Source organism: Ipomoea triloba, chromosome 3 (genome assembly GCF_003576645.1).
Source record: "Ipomoea triloba cultivar NCNSP0323 chromosome 3, ASM357664v1".
Classification (NCBI taxonomy): domain Eukaryota; kingdom Viridiplantae; phylum Streptophyta; class Magnoliopsida; order Solanales; family Convolvulaceae; genus Ipomoea; species Ipomoea triloba.
Window position 1 is genome coordinate 3,010,908 of NC_044918.1, and position 22,870 is coordinate 3,033,777.

General features: G+C 32.3%; 1 protein-coding gene across 1 annotated transcript; it reads right to left on the reverse strand.

The window, feature by feature from the left end:
* Positions 1-9,823: 9,823 nt before the first annotated feature.
* Positions 9,824-16,269, reverse strand: LOC116013401 (receptor protein kinase TMK1-like). The gene is made up of 3 exons (XM_031253131.1): positions 15,957-16,269; positions 12,454-14,738; positions 9,824-10,568 (listed from the first exon to the last, which is right to left on the reverse strand). Exons 1-3 carry the CDS (start codon positions 15,980-15,982, stop codon positions 10,033-10,035), a joined length of 2,847 nt encoding a protein of 948 aa, XP_031108991.1. The 5' UTR covers positions 15,983-16,269; the 3' UTR covers positions 9,824-10,032.
* Between the last annotated feature and the right edge of the window lie 6,601 nt (positions 16,270-22,870).

Below are 22,870 nucleotides of genomic sequence, written 5' to 3' on the forward strand. Positions count from 1 at the left end.
ACTCAGACAAAATGTATCGATTTTCAAAGAAGTGTTTTGAATAAAATGAGTACGTACATATATCTAAGATCGATGCTATACTTAAAGGGGAACAAAAGTAAAATTAACTAAACTCTTTTTCATCAGTTTCTCACTATGATGTTTGAAACTTTGAATAATTATATACGACTAACACAAAATTTGATGTCACTGAGCTGGAAAACTTACCTAAAAAATCATGACGCAATTTACGGTAATGAGTTTACTACTAAAATATTCAAGCATGCTGCTTATACAGTTGCACTTTCTTTTCATACGATGTCAGACGATATGTGAAATTTAAGTTGTTCCAATAGACTTTTGCATGCATGCTAGTTACAATGTGTGTACCATTTTTCTCTGTTGGACAATATTAATATCACAAAGTTGTTTTTGCCATTTTTTATTATATGAGTTATTCACATTATATATACTAGTATTTTCGCCCGTGCGTTGCACGGAATAAATTCGTTATAATATTTTAAGAATATTTGGATCGATATACAATTATATAAATTATAACATCAAATATTATATAGCGCAATTGATGAAATTGGTTGGATCGATTATGTTTTATGATGTTTTCCTTGCTTGAATTAGAACAAATAATTGCCAAATTACCCGTACGATGCACGGATAAATTTTTTTATTATATATTGAGATAATAAAAATAAATACGAAATTATAAAAAATTCTAATATTGAACGTGTACATTTATTTGATTATAAGATTAGTGCAAAAGTATTACTCAATTAATTGAATAATATATGACTTGTTTATCTACAATTATCTTAAAAAGATCTATACGTAATATGACTTATGTAATTATATTATTACTAAAATAAATATGAGAAAAATGAGAAATAATTTAATTATATATATAATAAGTATTATAAAAATAAATTCAACGATCAATGTTTAGCTTAATTACCATAATAATTATTAGGCAATTATTATTAGTCAATTACACTAATATATGTGTAATTATACTTTTATACTTTAAGCATATTCATTTTCACCATATTACATTTATTTTTATCTTCCTCATTCAAATCCATATTTGAATTAATTAATTTTGATTATTATAAAAATCTAACAACCCATGTTTAATTAATTTTTGTTAACATTTAAATAACTTAAAGTTTTCAAAATGAAAGTATAATTATTTTTTTATTAAAGTTTTAAAATAATTTTCGGTCAATTAGTAATATCATTTTCCTTTTCCGATAAATGATTTTACTTTAATTAATAGTGTTGATACATGAATATAACAACAACATTACCAATTAATAGATATTAGTTAATTTCCATTTTACATTTTCTTAACAAATAAGATTTATTAATTATTTGATCAATAAAATATTTAATTAATTGACTACAAAAGTTTGGGCGAAAAATGAAATATGAGGATTTTACTTTTATATATAGTATAGATAATACATGTAAGTTTAATTTTGTTTAATTATTGATGTAATATGTGTACATTTAATCTCCTTTAATTATGTCGTAATATGTGTACCACTAATTTCCTTAATTGATTAGATAAAATCTGTAGTATGGCAAGCTATATTATGGAAAGTATAAAAAACAATTTAATAAAAGTATAATGTGTGAATTAATTTCTTAATTACTGTAATTAAAGATTTTATTCAAAAGTAACTATTAGCATAATTTTATGTGTAATAATCTGTGAATTTGAATAATTTGCATAATTATATGGACGTAATAATTTGTGGATTAGCGTAATAATCTGTGAATTGGAACAATTATCATAATTTTTTAAATATCCTTTAATTATGATAGACTTAATAGGTGTATTATCAATTTGCTTAATTGATTATATAAAAATATAAAATTTAAATAACGGAAAGTATTAATTCATTTATTTCTATAATTTTTAAGATTTTATATTATTCAAAAGTAATCAAAGGAAATGCACAGGTAATTGATATTATTTGCAGTAAAAAAAAATATAATCGTCATAAGAAGGAATTCTCAATGTTTAATTACCATAATAAATTTAGATGTTAAATACAGTTGGTAATTACCGCGAGGTTATTTAGATGGTATGGTTATTACCTATATATATTACCAAAATAATAAACAGATTAACATATGGATCAGTATTATCAAAAAATGATGAAACCTTTTAGGTTAGATATATTAGGAAAAGTATCAATTAATTAAAATATGATAGGTAGTACTAAAAAAACAAATTGGGAGGAAGCCTTTTAGGTAAGATAAAAAATTATATTAGGAAATTGATTATCGATCCTACTAATTTTTCTTAATACTATATTTGTAATTACTGTTATAAACAGATTTAATAGAAAAATTTAATTAGGAACTTATATTAAGCATTTTGAATTAGTATTATATTATTATTATTATTAATATTAGGAAATTATATTAGAAAATTATATTAAGAATTCTGAATTATTATTATTATTATTATCTTAACACATGATTATATCAATGTATAAAATTTATATTATTATTATTCATGCAATAGATCTACTTCTTCATCTCTGATTATACCATGCCAGGAAGATTACTATTTTTATCCTATCACAAAATCATAATAATATGCAAGAGTATAAGATAAACTTTTCAAAAGAAACACAGCTAAGGGATAGGATTATAGGAATAGCAAATAGTTTTACTACAACATGTTTATAACAACAACCAAACCAAATTAAAAAAGAAATACGCAGAAACTTCTCCAAAAAAATAACTTTTAGAAATAGAAAAATATGTAATTTTACCACACTACATAATTGTAACAACAACTGAATTAAACCCTTACACGCCATTTGCTCCTCATACATTGCTCTTTCTGACCCAATTGCTTGATACTGGTAAAAGCACTCAACAATCTTCATCAGTTCTTCCGCGTCGAAAACCCCAATATGTAATTCACGACCTTGAACCACGTTTACCTTTTTCCCATCCACTCACTTGTACTCAACAAAATCTTTCTTCTGCTTCACTTGTGGGCGAGAATATGGTATGCTCTTTCTCCTCTTCCTCGGCTAACCCCTATCGTTTACCCTAGATGACGCCGGTGAATGTTTGCGATTTACCGGTGCCGGCGACGACACATTGGAAACCATCTTTTTAAACCGATTCAAGTAGGTCGGTGCAATTCTTGGTGCATGCACCACCGTAGCTTTCTCAGAGGAGTTAGATGGGGCTTCGTTATCGCTAGGAAACTATATATCACCGAATTGAATTACATAAAATTTCAAAATAAATTGTTAACACGAAATCAGAAACTAAATGATGAAATAAAGGAAGAATAACAAAGCATAACCATGAAAATAAAGAAAGAAATCAAAGGATTTTCACTTACTCTTGAGTTTTGAGCTTGTCAATCGGAGTTGTGATCGAAAACGTACGAAACGAATGCCGACTTTGCCGAGTTCAGATGTTGTGAGGGAACAAACTCTCATGCTCGGAACTTATATGAGAGAAATTGACGTTAACTTAAATCTGTTGGAATAAAATTAGGAAGAATGATACTGGAGTAGATACTGGAGTAGAGGTTTTAATTTTCTTGAGTAATTGGCAATAAATTTTATAGAAATATATAAATGGTTAATTAATAAAATAATCATATATATATATATATATATATATATATATATATATATATATATATATATATATATGGAATAAAATTAGGAAGAATGCTACTGGAGTAGATGTGTTAATTTTCTTGGGATTATGGCAATAAATTTTATGGAAATATATATAGTTAATTAATAAAATAACCATAAAATAATTCTTAATTTCATTTTACTAAAATGCTCTTGAGTTTGGGCGGGAAAACTTGGGAGGAGGATATTACTTTTATATATAGTATAGATTTGGTTTTGATATCAAAATGTAAATTTTTTTATATATATTGGACTTAAAAAATAAAAAATTATATTTATTCTATTTAAACCAAATATATTTTAAAATATTTTAAATATAAGATCTAAAAACCACTTGAAATTAAATTTATGTTAATTTTATAACGTTAATCTAAAAAATAAATTTGAAAAAAAATGTTAGTAAACAAGTTTTCTAAACAGAAAACAGAGAATAAAAAATTGAAAAATTAAAAAATAGAAAACAGAAAACAGTTTTCTGTTAGTAAATATGCACTTTCTTTTCTCCAAATGGAAGGATTTGAAGCTCACCATCCAATTTAGAGAGACAAAGGCGGATGTGCAATGGATGTAGACGTGGTTCCCACTGCCATTTATAAAAAATTTATTTATAAATTTGTGTGCGTGTACACACATACATACATATTGTTCGTATGCATTTAAATATAACTCAATTCTAATTTTTATTAGTATCTTTATGAGAGTTATGATTGGTGATTTTGTCTTGCCATTATGCTAGTTTGCTTTTCATGACTCCACAATTCAGTAATATAATGATTCTCTGTCAGAAAACTATTATATTATCATGTACATTTTTCTGATTTATTTACTTATTACGCCAATAGGGAACTTCTCCTTGCTGGCTTCTATAAAGATCAATAAGATCTTGCTTTGGGCAGGGAATGATGTATATTCTTCTTCTCTGATTAATTTTAGAATAAGAAGTTCAGTTGCTTTGTTGTTGTTGGGTTTGATGAAACATATACTGAGATTTGGTTTGAACCTATATAATTAGACAATGAAATTAATGACTGCCAATTATGAAAAAAATTTGTGTTTTGAATGGAACATGGTGCAGTTTTCAGCTTATATTGTATATTTTGACAAAACCCTTAAGAGTTATTTGGCATGTTCTTTTGCAGTCAGGATTGAATGGATGTTTGCACTAAAAAAAATTATAAAATGTTAGGAATTGGGTTCATGAATCAAACCAAATCGAATCGAAACCGAACTTTGTCAAACTGAAACCGAACTACAATGTTAGGATATGATAATTGGTCTAAACTAAAATTTCAAAATATTTGTATATATTGCATCTTCAAGAAAGTACTTCAAGTCAATTAAAGTCACCTGATATCATGCTAGCAAGAACGCCAACTTGCACCTAACATAAATTTTGGCTCAGTCATCACCTACAACAAATCCTTAAAAGGGACATTTCAAGATCTCAAGTAAATGGTCTTGTACGATGTTCTAACCACCTCCCAATTTTTATTTATTTATTTATTTATTTATTTATTTATTATTATTATTATTATTATTATTATTATTATTATTATTATTATTATCAATTTATTATTATTACAACACCCCTTAATGAAAATTAACAAAAAAAAATTAAAATAAGAGAATGAAAGACACTGCTTTTGATTGAGACTATTGTTAATACAGTCTGTCCTTTTGAAGACTTGTGTAGATTAAAATATTCTGATTTAACGTAAATCCTAAGCAACAGGAACTGTAATTAATGAATTATACGAGTCAACACTGGACAGGAATTGTTTGAAAAATGAAATATGCCTTATTTTCACAAGACATGCGGCCACATTAAGATTTTTGAAAGTTAAAGTTGTTAACTAATTATGTTAATTAGTTTGATCAACTGTAAAGGTAATACATATTTTAAAGTTTGCAATAATTATAAAATTGATCGATATACTATTTTTTACTAAAACCTTCATAAACTCTGATCGGCAGTTCTCATTTGAACTTTAGCTTCCTCTCGTCTTTATATATAGACTTATTAAATGTGTCGATAATTATTTGCCATAATTATAGGAAGAGGATCTTGAATCAAGCCCCACTAAAATTATGTTGTTGAATATATCTCTTTTTTCTTAATGATATTTGATCTGCTTAATTTAAAAGTCTTATAATTAATGTTTATTATTAATGCATAAAATATATTCTATTCCATCTGTTTCATTTTATCTCTCATACTTACTATTTAGGCAAAAACTTGTGTGAGACCGTCTCACCATGAGACGGGTCGGGTCGGGATGCAAATGTAACACTTATATGCACAAATGTCATACTTATATGCTCAAATGTAATACTAATCAGGAATAACATTTTTGTTACTTATTAGGGTAAATGTAATATTTTTAAGAGAAAATACAATACTTTTATATTTCGATTTAAAAGTATTACATTTTTCCTCAAAAGTATTATATTTGCCCTTATAAGTGAGAGGCACTTGTCAACATTACTTATTATGAAAAATGTATTACTTTTTCTCTTATAAGTAACAAAAATTGTATTTTTGATTAGTGTTATATTTGAGCATATAAGTATGAAATTTGCATGGTGCTTTGACCCGACCCGACCCGTCTCACGAATAAGGATCCGTGAGACGGTCTCACACAAGTGTGACCCTACTATTTATTGGTCAATTCATTTTTTCTTCTTTGTTTATTTTCTTTAGTATTTTTCTTTTACTTATTTTTAAATTTAATTTTTATGTTTAATAGTATTTTTAGTGTTGTTTCTAAATATATAACTTTTATAAATTAATACTAAATTTAATATTTTGAAAAATTAAATTTAAAATAAATTCAATCAAACTTCGTTAATCTAATCAGAGACATAAAATGAGATGGAGGAAGGTAATTAAATTATTTGAGTATACCCATCAATTTGATACAGTGTAAATGGATGGGTGTAATAATTAAATCAATCCTGCAAGTTGAATTTTTAGTAGTTTTCAGACTAATTAAATACAAGTCATGATCAAGCCTCAGTGGAGGCAATATTGACTCTTGTGCTTCAATAGGTTGAGAACGTAGTTATGAACAGATACTGCATTGTAATAGAGTCAGTAGTATTAAAAAAAAATACAAGTCATGATCAAGGGAGCGTAGCTACTAGTCTAGCTACTTCAAAAATCAAAATTCAAAGCCCTATATCACGTGTAATCAGAATATGACCTAACTTCAATTTTAATTGTATTTGATTAAAGGTGGATGGTATGACCAAATACCCCAAAACGATGATTCTACAATATAGAATATAGTAATTTAATTACAATATCAAGAAACGTATAAATATAGTATATATAATTAATAGATTTTAAGACGCCATAGGTTGTTAAGTCGTGCTCGAAGAATTTTTTAGGGGTGGGTAAATTTTGAGTTACTGTTCGTCTGTTCCGACTTAGCTCCCTCTGTGGAGTGGTGACCCACTTGGCACGCTATACTTGACGGTGGCTCCAAACCGGGAATAGGGGTTTTAGCGGTTATATTGGATCTTTTCAGTCCCCCCGGAGGTGAATCAGAGAGAGAGGCCGTCCTCGCCCTTGCGGAGTTGTTGGTGATAAGTGAGCTACATGAGAATTGATTAAGATAAAAAAGGTTCTTGGCAACTTGAGGGTATAAGAGTAGAGTTTTAATTTTCCTCAAAAAAAAAAAGAGTAGAGTTTTAGTCAATTTGATAATTGAGTCCGAACCTCCTTTTTTGGATGTATAATTTATATATTGGCTAGCCATAAATTGTTATTCTATTAACAAATAAGATGATTACACCTGGCTTTGGACTATTTACCTTGAGATTGAGAGTGTCAAGAAGAATCTAAGGCTAAGGCCATCCAAACTCCGGTCCCACCACAAAATTTGTAATTATCCACTATTCACTATTCATGCATCCATGTAATTCTCTCCCTCCTCTTTTAAAAATAATTCATTATCAGATCGGCTTATTAAAAAAATTATTTTTATCAATAAAATATTAATAATAATTAAAATAAAAATAAAAGTAATAATAAAAAAATATAAAAGTAATGCAATTCTTACCTGCAAATCGCAACAAATGCAATTCTGTCGGTCAAAATTACTACACGTTATCTAAAAAATAAATAAAAGAAGTTCACATCAGCTATGCAATTGGAAAAAAATTATGGATGCAGATGGCCTACCCTCAACCCAGCAAGTTTATCACTTGGTAGGTGAGGTGGCAACAAAAAAAAGTTATTTTTATATTTTTTTATTGCCACGGTAGGTTGAACCCACTATTTTTATTTTCAAATGACAGCAAAATTGATCATTGTTGAGGAAGGCCTTAGAGTGAGAAATGAATTTGAAATCATTGCGCCATATGCAGGCCGGGTTGACCCGAACCTGAGATGGCCGGTAACCTATTGATGAGTTTCGTAGGTCGGGATATTATCCTCTAATAGGACACAATACCCCTATTAACATATCACACAAAGATTACTTGCCTTTAGTAAATAATGACCAAAAGTATCCAAAGAGAATTGAGGGTTTGGTATAGATTTGAATGTGGCAATGGCATGCAAGAGCCAGGCATGACGAGGCCCTCACCAGTCTGGTAACTCATAGATGATCGATTCAAACCCTAATCCTTATTTACTCGTTCTCACCCGATAAAAAATAAATCATGCTTTGTGATCTTAATCACTAAAGAATTGCAAGAAAGTAAACCAGTCTAATTACTCATAGCTGATCGACTCAAACCAAGAAAGTTAAAAAACGTTCTTATTAGAAGTTAAATTTGTAACCTTATAATTATAATTCAATAGTCCGTCAAGTCGGGAGTTGCCCCAACCAGGTATAATTTTTTTTAGCTATGGAGTATTTTTTCCGGGTTGATTTAAAGGCTCCAAATCAAATCAACCATATCTGTCAGCAGTCAGCAACACGTGAATTAAGTTTATGCATAGGTTACAACGGGAAGAGATGATGAAACCATAACCACTTACGTAATTGCTGACTGAAACACAACAATGGCATCCATCGACTTCAATTCGTTCCATGGTTAACGTTGTCGGATATGTAATTGCGCACGTGAAGCCCGACATCTATGACTAAAATATACCAATCCGGCCTTATGGAAAGCAAAGTTGGAAATCACTATTATCGTACCACTACTTTATGTTGTCTCAAATGTATATTAACGTGTGAGATTACATATTCCCCAGCCCATAATATGAGCAGTGTTAATGGCGCATGATGTTTTCATGCGCAAAGGTGCAAAACTGTGAAAATAACAACACATAATTAATCGAGGACTTGTGGGTCCTGTGCAAATAATGCCCAACTGCCTACTTCATCTTTTTCCACATAGAATATAATAGTGCAGCCACATTAAAAATGCGTGGAATCATAATACATAAAGATTTAAAATAGTTGGTAAACGAGTTGCTATCCTTTTGTTATGAATTAAGATCAAAGGCTTGTAAGATTTACCCTAATAATATATATTAGGGCCTTAATTGAGTTGTGCAAGTTGACTAAACTTACTAAGTAGTTTAGTTGGATTGAATAACTAGAAGTTGTTATTTAAAACAGACTTTGTATGGTGGTTGTGCCTAATATAAACCTGGATGGAGTACAAATATTCATTATACAGCACATTCAGTTACTGTACTCATGTTGCTGAGTAGACACCAATATACCACATGTGGTTTTGAATCAAGTATGAGACAAAAATGACTAACAGTCTACCGTTCGAAGAGGCAACATAGCAAGATGTCAACTATGACAAGAGATCAACACTTCTTCCGATTCTACTACTCTGCTACTACAAGATTAGGTTTCTCGTAAATTATTATTCAGTAACGTTAGATTATGTTTAGATCTAACAATGTTTAGCACTATGTCAATCAAAAGTTATAGCTAATAGCGAAGACGCAACTTTATTTCCTTATATACCGCCACATTTTCTAGAGATTGGATGTTACACTTGACCATTTAGACTTGGCCTTACAATCCCCCTATTCACTTGGTGCTGGACTTAACCCTCCAATGGCCTCCCCCAAACAGGGGGAATACTGGGTGGTATATTGCTTAAAAAATGAGAGTAATGAAGAGTTTGGGGGAAGGGGTGTTGGGAGTCAATATAGTACTCATGCTAGCTAGAGAAATTTTTTGCACAACATTAATTAACAAAACTCCATGAATGAGTTAATCATGTCCAGATACCAGGCTGCACTAATGGAACATTAAAGTTAAGTGACCAAAAATGTATACAGGGAAGGAAATACAAGAGACAGATGAGATTACATAATCACGCGAGATCGATAGAATGAACAGCGAAACACATAATGTAACTATTAATTTCTCCCTCACCTGCCATCTGAAGATGTGAATGAATCGGCGAATCCATATGGTCGGGTAGGTATGCTCGTTTGGGTGTTGTCCAAGCTAGGAAGATACGAAGAAGAAGACGAGGAATCGAGCTGGCTTGTACCTTCATATGCCTGCCATTTCTTAAGTGCCTGTGGCAGAGACATGTCTAGGTCAGTGCCATAAATATCGTCTGATGAGCTCTGCTCCGAGGGCCTCCAAAGCTCGACCAAAGAAGAAAGGACGTTGACCACGTGTCCCATGTCGGGCCTTTGATATGGCTCCCTCGCACAGCAGTGGCCAGCAAGCTCAGCTACGGTGCTGATGCTAGCTAGGGTTTCCTCGTTGAGGTCAATGGTCGGGTCAATTGCCTTATGGAAGGTGTCCTTGTTTAGGTGCATTCTTCGGAACCATGTTACGAGATGCATGCTCTCCTCGGGTTGGCTCTCGTCGAGAGCCTTTCTGCCCGTGATCAGTTCCATCAAGATGACACCGAAACTAAATACATCCACCTTTGTAGTTACTCTCCCAGTTACTGGAAAAAATGAATAGAAATAAAATGGATTTAGAGACTAGCACTACAAGGAACTTTAGTCTATAAGTAAACACTTAAAATTACTCTCGTTAAACCAGTAAAACAACAGAACTAGAAAAAATTATAGGGCAGGATGAAATTTCACTAAAGATTTTTAGGAAACATAAAAATATATCTCCAAGAATGCAGACTTTATGTGGCACCAGTCAGGTACCAGATGAATTTTTTTGCCAGTATAATGCTTATAAAACTTTACAGAATACACTCATTTTCCAATTTATGGAATTACGGTTCAGTTTCTCTACATAGAGGATTGTTGTTTAAATGAGGCATTTATCTATGACAGATCATTGTTTAGATGAGGAAAACAACTGTAGCCGGGCGTGGGGCCCTTGGGGTTGGGAATTAACCTTTTGGGAGAAGGAAAACAACTGTAACTAAGGAGGTGTTCGGGCCAAGGTATGAAAAATAACCAAGGTAATATGTGCATTGGAATGTTAGATTCTAATACTCCGTATTAAATACAATTAAACTTGTTTTTTAAAGAAACAATTAAACTATTAAAAATATTTCATTAATTGTATAAATTTACAAAACTACATAAATGTCTGTGTGCATATAATGCCAAATTCATTCTAAAATATACAATTTACACAAACTAAAAAAAGAAAAAAGAAAAAATACACACATGAAAGAAAATAATCTTTTAATATTTTTGGAGGGAATGTGATACCCTTCACTTAGAATTCTTGATTTAATATTTTTGGAGGGGGTTAATATCCAATTTAATCTTCGACTATAGTGGTTTTTCTCGATTTAGTCATAAACGTTTTTTTTTTTTTGCTTAATTGAGTGCTCGGCAGTTAGAATCAAGGATTAAATTGAAAAAAACCACTATAGTCGAGGACTAAATTGGATACTAACCAATATAGTCAAGGACTAATTTGGAAAAAATCACTATAGTCAAAGACTAAATTGGGTATTAATAAAGGAGAAATTACCAAGCTACATTTACAAAGGACTCAATTAGGAAAAACCATCGAAGTAGAGGATCCAATTAAGCACAAAAAGACGTTTAGGAATAAATTGAAAAAAACCACTATAGTCAAGTACAAAATTGGGTATTAACTCTTTTTGGAGGGAATGCTAGCTCATGTGTGTTAGTTAATTAATTTTAAATCATTTAGTTATATTTTTTACCATTGCCTTATTCTTTTAATTTAATTTTGAAGTTTACTGAAATACATGAAGATATGTTAAAAATATTAAAGTAAAATGGCCATTATAACCTAAAAGATAACCCTCAACCAAACAAGTTTGTTTACCAGTTTTAACCAAACACAAAAGTCTAACATTCCCTAGATAATCTAAGCGCCCCCTAAATGCAGACCAGTGCGAAGGCTGGTTCAACTTTCCAATGTTAAACTACTGGAATGTGGTGTACTTCACCACTAGTCATCTTGGTTAACTTGTCAAATAACTGCTTAGCTACCAAAAGTTTTCATTACCATTGAATTTCGTTCATGTTTGAGGACTAAACGTAACTAAATCCAGGCCATGCCAAGGATTATCAAATGCTTTTAGGTCTAAGCTGTTGAGCATATAATATATAAACATAAATGTGCAATCCAACTACCAGCTTAGGCTTTTAGTTGAGATGGAACACGTGCTTCAATTCAACCTTGCTATGATTAATTACTAAAATGGGTTAGACTTCACCACTAGCTATCTTGGTTTAGTTGTAAAAGAATTGCTTTGCTACCAAAGTTTTATTTGTCAGTCATTACCGTTAGATTTTATTCATGTTTGAGAGTAAATTTAATTGAGCACGGCATGCATATACACAAAGGACATGAATAAATGAAGTTAAGGGCTTAAGGCAAACCTGCATATTCGGGTGCCAAATATCCAAATGTTCCAGCAATCCTCGTCTCGATTGAGCCTTTCCCTTCAGGGGCAAGTCGAACAAGTCCAAAATCCGCTACCTTAGCCCTCATATCATCTCCTAGAAGAATGTTGGAGGGCTTTAGATCTCTATGAATGAAGCTTTGGTGTGCCAAAGTATGGAGATACTCTACTCCTCGTGCAACATCTAAAGCAATTGTCAATCTTCTGGTCCACCCGAGGGGCTTCACGCCTTCCTCGGCCCAGTTGAAAACATGTTTGCTTAATGTCCCTTGGGGCATGTACTCGAACACGAGAAGTTTCTCATTCCCGTCGAGACAGTAACCAAGTAGAGCAACAAGGTGCCGATGCCTAACTTTCGTCAAAACAGCAATCTCGGATTTGAACTCGGCTAGCCCCTTCCCGGCGATAACTCCAGACTCCATTCTCTTCACAGCAATCTTTGTTCCATCGTGTAATTCTCCTTTGTAGACGGTCCCGAATCCTCCTTGCCCTAATATGTTCTCTTCACTAAAGTTGTTTGTGACACTCTTCAAGACTTGAATCGAAATTACCATATTCCCGGCCTCGACCATTTGAATATCACTCGTTTCACTGGTGGAAACAGTGTGGGTTTCACTCGCTGCACCTACACTAACACTGGACCCCGCAACTGTGATCTTCACACTGTCGTTATCAGAACCCCCCGAACGGCGAGGATGAATCACCATCGCATTCGGACTCTGCACTCTGCTGAAACGCTTTTGTTTGCCCTTGTACAGACAGAAAGCCACTAATCCGATCAAACAGAGCACAAAGACACCACCAATAACAGAAAATACCACTATTCCAATCCAGCTCTTAGATTTCTTATTACCATTTCGTAAATTTTTACCCTCATCAGAATTAGGTGAACCAGAAGTGCCCGGAGAAGTTTTCCCCGGGGAAGATACCTCACTCTTATCCTTCCCAATATCGGGGTTCCCATTCGTCTTTAACATCACATTCTTCTTAAAAACGGGCACTTTCCCATAAAGCTGGTTGTTGGAAACATCCAATTCAGTTAGACTCGTCATGGTAGTGAGCTCCTCCGGAATCACCCCCGTGAGATTATTATCAGCAAGGACTAATCTTTGCAGTGATTTAAGCGAAGCAAATTCTGGAGAAATTGAACCGGTAAGCATCATATTCTGAAAGTTAATAATGGTGATATTCCCATTGTTGCAAGTGATCCCAAACCAATCTGCACAGGGATTGTTCCCCTTCCAATTCCCCGCAAACTTTGCTGGATAATCCATTGATTCCGCAATCGAAAGCAATGTATTTATTCTAGGGTCACAATCGCCGGGCTGTGGCAAACAAAAACTGTTTGTATCCTTCACCATATCAACAGAAACCGAGTCTTTGAACTTTGGCATTGGTCCTTGAAGCAAATTATTGCTGAAATTAACAACTTTCAAGGACTCGAGATTCACCAAGGACGATGGCACCGGCCCTACGAAAGAATTATCTCTAAGACTCAATACCTCCAAAGCCTTCAACCCAGAAAGATTGGGCAATGGACCAGTAAACCCATTGGAATGAAGCCAAACCTCCTCCAAGAATGTCATGTTCTGTAAAACATCAATGGTTCCACTAAGTTTCTGCCCATTCAACCACAAAGACTCAATGGGCAAACTAGAAAACCCCAATGGCAACTCACCTTCCAAGCTATTGAGGGCTAAATGTAAGTTTATCAGCCCAGGAAAGCCATCAGAGTCCAAAAACCCTGGAATTTTCCCCTTTATATTTGCAGAATTTGCAGAGAAATTCTGCAGGGCTGAAGCATTTCTAAGATCCTCAGGGATTTCCCAGGCAGCAAAGGGGTTATTATCAATCTCAACAGATTGTAAAGAAGACATGCCAGCAAAGAAATCAGCAGGAACTGAAGTGAACTGATTGTTACTAAGCATTAACACTTGCAATGAGCCCAAACCACTCAAGCTAGGCAATGGCCCAGAAATATTGTTCCATTGGAGCTCTAATCGCTCAAGCTGAGTGAGTTTAGAGAGCTCTGAAGAAAGAGTACCTTGAAGGCCCTGGTGCCCAATTTGGATCCGGATAACCCGCTTGTCCTGGCAACCCACATGGTCCCACTTGCATGGATCCGGGTCGGACCACCCCAGCTCCGATGGTGGGTTCAAGCTCTTCTTGAGAGCCAGCATCACAGAAGCATCATCATCATCCGCTTGAGACTCTGCGTACAGAAAAACACTGGGAAAAACCCACAATAACAGTAAAGCTGAAATCTTTACCCCAAAACGCATCTTCATCTAGGAAAAGGGAGGTTTTTTAGGCAGAAAAGAGAGCAGATATTCAAGATTTTAGAGGTACATTGAAGGAAAGAACTCAAAGGAGGAAGAAGAAAGGGAATTGAACAGAAAAGAGCAGAGAGCTTTGGGAGAAGAAAGAGAGCACATGAGGAGAGGGACCCACTTAAAACTGGAAAGCTTTAAGAAATAAGAAAAATGGAGTTGTATGTATCCATGTATGTATCGTGAGGGAGAGATGAGAGTAACCGAAAAGGCTGGATGATTCTTGGGAACATGCCACACCATGCCAACTTGTCTGTGTTTGTCTACTTTTCTTTTTTTCTTTTTTCTTTTTTGAAAATTGTTTGTCTACTTTTCTTCAATCAGGATTTTGTAGATTTTTATAAATTTTTGAAATTATAAAAAGTTTTTTTTTTAATACTACTAACTCTATTACAATGCAGTATCTGTTTATAACTATTTTCTCAACTTATTGAAGCACAAGAGTTAGTATTGCATCCGTTGAGGCTCGAACCCACCTTTGATGCCACTGGACTACAAGGTCCTTGGCAAATTATAAAAAGTTTTAATAAATTATAAGCCACATTTATAAAATACTCCAAATTTTATACGGAAAAATATCAAATAAAAAGGGCCGTTGGTACTAATTGCAGTGACAATATAATGGGCGTATTATATCACATCATAAATTTCAAGTTTAAAGAATCTTGGGATAAGGGAATAGACCCTCCAATTATATACCAAAGTTCAATTAGACCCTTGAACTTAAAAATTTTTCAATTAAACCCTTAAACTTATTAAACTTGTGCAATTAACATATTTAAGAGGTTATCAAAAAGTAACCTATTAACTTTGCATACATGACATCTTAGGTGCAATAATGGAATTCTATTTAAAAATTTAAAAAATTATATATTTTTTATAAAACTAATTAAAAAAATAGTTATGAACCTACGAATTATATATGGTCTAATTAAAAAAATTAGTTAAAAAACTAATTATATATATTTTTAACCTACCAATGAAGCTATGGCAGCCAAGCTGCCATGGACGATTGCCAAGGCAGCTTGGCTGCAATGTGTTTTTTTTAATTAAAAAAAAAAAAAAAAAAAAAAAAAAAAAAAAAAAANCCGCTTGAGACTCTGCGTACAGAAAAACACTGGGAAAAACCCACAATAACAGTAAAGCTGAAATCTTTACCCCAAAACGCATCTTCATCTAGGAAAAGGGAGGTTTTTTAGGCAGAAAAGAGAGCAGATATTCAAGATTTTAGAGGTACATTGAAGGAAAGAACTCAAAGGAGGAAGAAGAAAGGGAATTGAACAGAAAAGAGCAGAGAGCTTTGGGAGAAGAAAGAGAGCACATGAGGAGAGGGACCCACTTAAAACTGGAAAGCTTTAAGAAATAAGAAAAATGGAGTTGTATGTATCCATGTATGTATCGTGAGGGAGAGATGAGAGTAACCGAAAAGGCTGGATGATTCTTGGGAACATGCCACACCATGCCAACTTGTCTGTGTTTGTCTACTTTTCTTTTTTTCTTTTTTCTTTTTTGAAAATTGTTTGTCTACTTTTCTTCAATCAGGATTTTGTAGATTTTTATAAATTTTTGAAATTATAAAAAGTTTTTTTTTTAATACTACTAACTCTATTACAATGCAGTATCTGTTTATAACTATTTTCTCAACTTATTGAAGCACAAGAGTTAGTATTGCATCCGTTGAGGCTCGAACCCACCTTTGATGCCACTGGACTACAAGGTCCTTGGCAAATTATAAAAAGTTTTAATAAATTATAAGCCACATTTATAAAATACTCCAAATTTTATACGGAAAAATATCAAATAAAAAGGGCCGTTGGTACTAATTGCAGTGACAATATAATGGGCGTATTATATCACATCATAAATTTCAAGTTTAAAGAATCTTGGGATAAGGGAATAGACCCTCCAATTATATACCAAAGTTCAATTAGACCCTTGAACTTAAAAATTTTTCAATTAAACCCTTAAACTTATTAAACTTGTGCAATTAACATATTTAAGAGGTTATCAAAAAGTAACCTATTAACTTTGCATACATGACATCTTAGGTGCAATAATGGAATTCTATTTAAAAATTTAAAAAATTATATATTTTTTATAAAACTAATTAAAAAAATAGTTATGAACCTACGAATTATATATGGTCTAATTAAAAAAATTAGTTAAAAAACTAATTATATATATTTTTAACCTACCAATGAAGCTATGGCAGCCAAGCTGCCATGGACGATTGCCAAGGCAGCTTGGCTGCAATGTGTTTTTTTTAATTAAAAAAAAAAAAAAATTTTTTTTTTTTTTTAATTAAAAAAAAAAAAAAATTTTTTTTTTTTTTTAATTAAAAAAAACACATTGCAGCCAAGCTGCCTTGGCAATCGTCCATGGCAGCTTGGCTGCCATGTTTTTTTGTATTTTTTTTTTATTTTTTTATAAATAAACATTATTATTTTAATATTTATAAAAATATAATTTTTAAAAAATGCTAATTTAAGTGGCATCTTATGTGGTATCTACGTGGCATATGACTTAGGAGTAACCTGTTATTATAGGTCAAATAGGTTAATTGCACAAATTTAACTAGTTTAAGGGTCTAATTGAAGGTTTTTTAAGTTCGAGGGTCTAATTGAACTTTGGTATATAGTTGGAATGTCTATTTGACCCTTTATCCCAAGAATCTTTAATATTCATTGCATTTAAATAAAATTTCACCATATTAATCCATAACATTTATGAAAAATTACCTTAATTATGTACATCATTTTCATTACATAATACTCTGGAAAGGATAAATAAAGTTATAAGGACAAAAAAATCACCAATTAATATGACAATAAAACTCTTCTTATTATTAGTTATCATGAATTGGTCAACCTCATTATTTTTATATAAACTTAAGTGATCTTAGCATCGTCACACTAATCCTAAGCCCACAGGAGCGAGTCACGCAATGAGATTCGGATTCTTACACCTCCATTATGATCTTTAAGTCAGATGACGAATCAACTACGTTAAGTCCTGAGTGGCAAAGGGTGAAAATTTTCTGATCATGTAGTTTGATCCATTTATGTAAATTAAGCAAATAATATACTAACTAATGACAATGTCTTTATTGATTCCAATAATCTATAAAAAAAATTTCTTATATGGAACTAGCATGTGGGTTTGTTAGTGAAGGAATCCTATGCAAGACTTTCCATTTTGTTATTAATAGAAAACTTATGGAGAAAGGGATTAGGTTTGGAAAGGAAAACATCATGTGTTGACATGAGTACCCTTTGCTGTCTGGATCAGGGTAGGGTACTTGTTCTAAGATTATTGTTGTTCTTACTTTGTCTACAAGTGTAATGACCTAATAAGCTTAATCAAAACAATTATGTTTTTGTCTGCTGTCCCTTTAGCTCTTTTATATTATTGCCTCTAATAATAAATGCTAAACGATAAGTATGCAAAAGAATTTTTTTTTTTGAAGCACAAAGAGTCAATTGAGTCAATTTCGATATCTCCTCCACTGAGGCTCGAACTCATGACCTTTCATTTGAGGGAGGCCACTACATGCCATTTGAGCACAAGTATGCAAAAGAATTATACACCTCATTAACATTATTCATTGATTGAATTATTGTTTATTTCGTAGAGTTTTTTTTTTAAACTACATATTATGCCAAAACTCACAAGCATCAACATTCTATGGGATATGATGGAGTAATAATATTAGAATTAAATAGTAATGGAGTTATAACGGTGTAAGGGTAATTTTGTCTAACAATAATGTAGTAGGAACAATTTTGTTCAATAAAATTGAAGTGTACAACATCTAAAGTAAAATGTATACCTTTATTAACATACAAAAAATTGGACATAAATCAAGAATATAACTTGGAGTGAAACTTATTATGTTTTTAGATAATTAGTCATAAATATTGCCTAATGTGTGATAAAAATGTCTAATAAACAAAAATAAAGAAAAATAAACGTATAATCAAAATAAATGTAAGACTGATGATGTATAATGATGAGTGAAAATATGGGTGTGAATTGTCGTTCCGCTGAGTATTGGGGCTATGGCACGTAATTGTATGAATTAAGAATACTAGGCACTAGAGTATGTGAATCAACTAGAACCCAAGCAACTAATAACTAAATGATGGAAATTAAAAGAAATAAATTGACTAAGGAATTAACTGTATGATAAGAGAATGGGTCAGATTAGGGGAATTGTAATCTTGATGTTCTAACAATCTCAGAATTGGGAAAGAATAGTTAACCTAGGGCTTTATGGGCAATGCGCATAAGAATTCAATTCAGCTACTTTCGTAATCAATAAACAGAATTCGGTTACAATTGCCCCAATGTCGTGATGCATCAATCATAACCTTAAACACCTAAGCATTGTAAGCCCCCAAAATTACCCATATTCTCATAGTAGGAAAATTAGGTTGAAATTGGTAAGGCTCGAGGTCTCCATCCAACTTTCGTTGTAATGAATCCATTTTCTAGACTAGCAATTAATTGTGGCCATCAATTAATAACAAGTAGAAAGCAATCCCCAAATCAACATAAACCCTAGGTAAAAGATTCAATCCCTTTATGCAATAATCACAAATTGAACATCAAGATTAACAATGGACCCCTAATCCAAACTCATAGGCAAATTACTCACGCATGATTGAAGTAAACACATCAAGGCAAGAATTAAAGACTGAAATCATAGTTGCAAAATTAAGAATAAAAAAAGGAAAACTTTACTAACAATTATTGAGAGCAATTCCAATCCAAACAATGATTCCAAGCTCGAAACCGAATTCAATGATGTAAATATGCTCTATTCTATGCTATGGAAAACTCTAAAGAGAGAAAAAATTGCACTAAACTAAACTAGGGCTTGGAATCTCCCAAATATCAAAAAAAGTGGAATAAATACTGGACAGCAGGTGGGTCACGGCCAGGATCGGGGCCGTGATGTGGCGTGGCAAACTGCTGTCCGCGGTGGGGATCACGGCCGTGAGGCTAGGGATGGCAATTTCAATCCGCCCCGTGGATATCCACCCGAATCCATCCCGCATGGATCGAGTTTTTTTGGGTGGTAGTGGGTGGTGGGTCGGGGGTGGGTCTTAAAAACGTAAACCCGCGGTGGGTCGGGTTGGATTCGGGTTCTACGTACAAAACCCGCCTAGAATCCCACCCGACCCACCACGTGTGTGTATATATATTATAGTAAAATTAGTAATACTAGTATACAGTTAATTATAATAGTTTCAATAACTTTTGGTAACATTTTACTATTTTTACATCTAAACTACTTAGTTTATTTTTAAAAATTAACAATTTAGTTATTATATTGAAATATTTCTATTATTTTATGTTTTAGTATAACTAATGAATTTTATTATTTTATTATGTGTAAGTAATTTAAATATTATGTTTTGAAAAAATAATAATAAGTTGATAAGTGGTGGGTACCCGCAGTGGGCATCCGCACCCGATGGGGTGGGTGTGGGTTTTGAAAAAGTTCACCCGATGCGGGTTGGGGATGGGGGTGGGTGGAGAAAATGTAAGGTGGGTCGGGTGATGGATGTAGCCCTCCCCGACCCACACCCGACCCATTGCCATCCCTACGTGAGGCTGGCCGTGATGCGGCCCACTGGTCATCTTCTGACTCCTTTCGTGCTCCGTTGCTCCTTTCTGTCCCGGGGTAGATTCCTTATGTCTCGAAAACTAGTCCGAGATGATCGAAAATCCTTCCTTTGCTCCTCATTTGTGAATAAATTAAGATTGATCAAATGTAACACGCAAACGAGCCTTAAATGTATCAAGGTAAAAGAAATAAGCAACAAAACTCCTGAATCGTGGGGCAAATAAAGGTATAAAATCATGTGTATAAAAAACTAGCGCTATATAATCTTATAAATTTTATGAGAAAAAAATATAAAAGATAATATAAATGGTTTGGGAAACATGGTCCCCATTACACTCCATATAGACCCAAAAATTTTTTTTAAGTTTCGTTGTATTTAATTCAAAAGGCATCGATCAATGCAGATCAGTACCTTATAATTTTCCTAAATAATTAATACATTATGCGTAAATAACAAATAAAATATAAAATTGAACCATTTTATAAATGTACAAGTAAGCACAATATATGTTATTATATTTTAAAATTATTTAACTATGTTAACAACTTAGGAGAGAAAAGAAAAAATACGAAGGATAAACTTAACTTAGATGAAATATCTTATTGTTATACTAACATCTTTATAACACATATAGAGTCATAATACATATAAATAAAGGGTTATAACACATAAAATACGAACGTACAAATAATATTTTCTAGTCATACTAACACTTATGTCTTTATCGTTTTACTTTTAGCAATAACTCGAATAAAATACAAACTTTTCATTGATGTTAATACATAACTGATAAAAATGTCTTTACCAATATTATACTTTTTTCATCTATCCTTATCATATTATTATTTCTTTAAACAATTCTTTATCTTAATTTACTCATACTAAACTCTAATACCTCGAATTTATATACCCAACAATCCTAATCCTAGTCGAGCTCAGTCCATTGAATATTTTAACAGTTGTTATACAGTGGACCATATGGTTCACACAATGTTGTATGGACCATAATCGTTAAATAAAATTGTAGTAGAAATAAAATGATACGTTAGTGTCATTATAATGAAACTAATGTATGTGAAAAAATAAAACTAAAAACTAAAGCTCATTCAATAATTAACATATATATTATCAAATGAAATTATATTGTACTCTCACTGTCCAATTTTATATGTCCTATTTATTATTCATTGGTCAACCCAACTATTTCTTCTTTGTTTATTTTCTGTATTATTTTTATTTATTTTTAAATTTATTTTTTGGTGTTTAATAGTACTTTTAGTGTAGTTTCTAAGTATATAAATTTTGTATATTAATACTAAATTTAATATTATAAAAAATTGAATTAAAAATAACTTCAGTCAAGCCTCGTTAACCGAACCAGACACATAGAATGGGATGGAGGGAGTAGTATAATTAAAATGATACTTTAATGTTGTTATAATGAAACTAGTGTGGATGAAAATGAAACTAAAATTTAGAACCCATATAATAGCATCTATTGTCAAATGAACCAGAAGTATAATTAAAATAATACTTCAGTATTACTATAATTAATTAAACTAATATGTACTGTGTGGAAAAATGAAACTAAAAAATAGAGCTCATACAATAATGTATATTGTCAAATGAAACTGTAGTAGAACTAAATTGATACTTTGCTATTGCTATAATGAAACTAGTGTGTAGAAAATAAAATTAAAAACAGAGTAATATTGTCGAGTGAAATTGAAGTGTAATTAAAATGATACATACTTCATGGTCCACATTGCTACATGGACCATGGTCAATAGTAAAATTTGCCATATAACATAAAGTATGGATAATAGTAGGGCTTTTAACGAACCGAACATAAACGAATGGAAGTTGTTCGTGCTCGTTTGTTAAGGATTTTGGAGTGTTGTTCGTGTTCGTGTTCATGTTCGTTTGTTAAGGTTTTTGAAAATCCTATTCGTGTTCGTTTGTTAAGCGTTCATTAGTGTTTGTTAACGTTCGTGAACATGTTCGTGTACGTTCATGAAGAGGTTCGTGAACACTTAATTACCAAACACCTGCGCATGTTCATGAACACAATTCGTTCGCGAACAAGATGTAATCTACGTTCACGAACAATAACCAAACAAACAACACAACTATATATGTCTGTGAACATGTTCGTGAACATTATTAAACGAACACTTAACGAGCTTGTTCGCGAACATTACTAAACGAACACAAACGAGCTGAGCTTGTTCATGATCTCTTAGCAAACAAGCTTACCACTGTTCAGACTCTTTTCGTTTATTACCGAGCTCTAAATTTTGTTTGTTAATGTTCGTTTACCTTAATAAACGAATGCTTACCGAACACGAACCCGAGTAGTTTGTCGAAAGCTCTGTTCGCTAACACCCCTAGATAATAGGCAAATTATACCATGGACCAGGGTCTACCTTGC

Excerpts from the sequence above, each read along its gene's own strand:
- LOC116013401 (XM_031253131.1), bottom strand. The coding sequence starts at position 15,982 with ATGAAGATGCGTTTTGGGGTAAAGAT. Across the intron at positions 14,739-15,956 it reads ATGCGTTTTGGGGTAAAGAT|TTCAGCTTTACTGTTATTGT; the intron begins TTCAGCTTTACT and ends TGGGGTAAAGAT. Across the intron at positions 10,569-12,453 it reads TTTGGCACCCGAATATGCAG|TAACTGGGAGAGTAACTACA; the intron begins GTTTGCCTTAAG and ends CATTTTTTCCAG.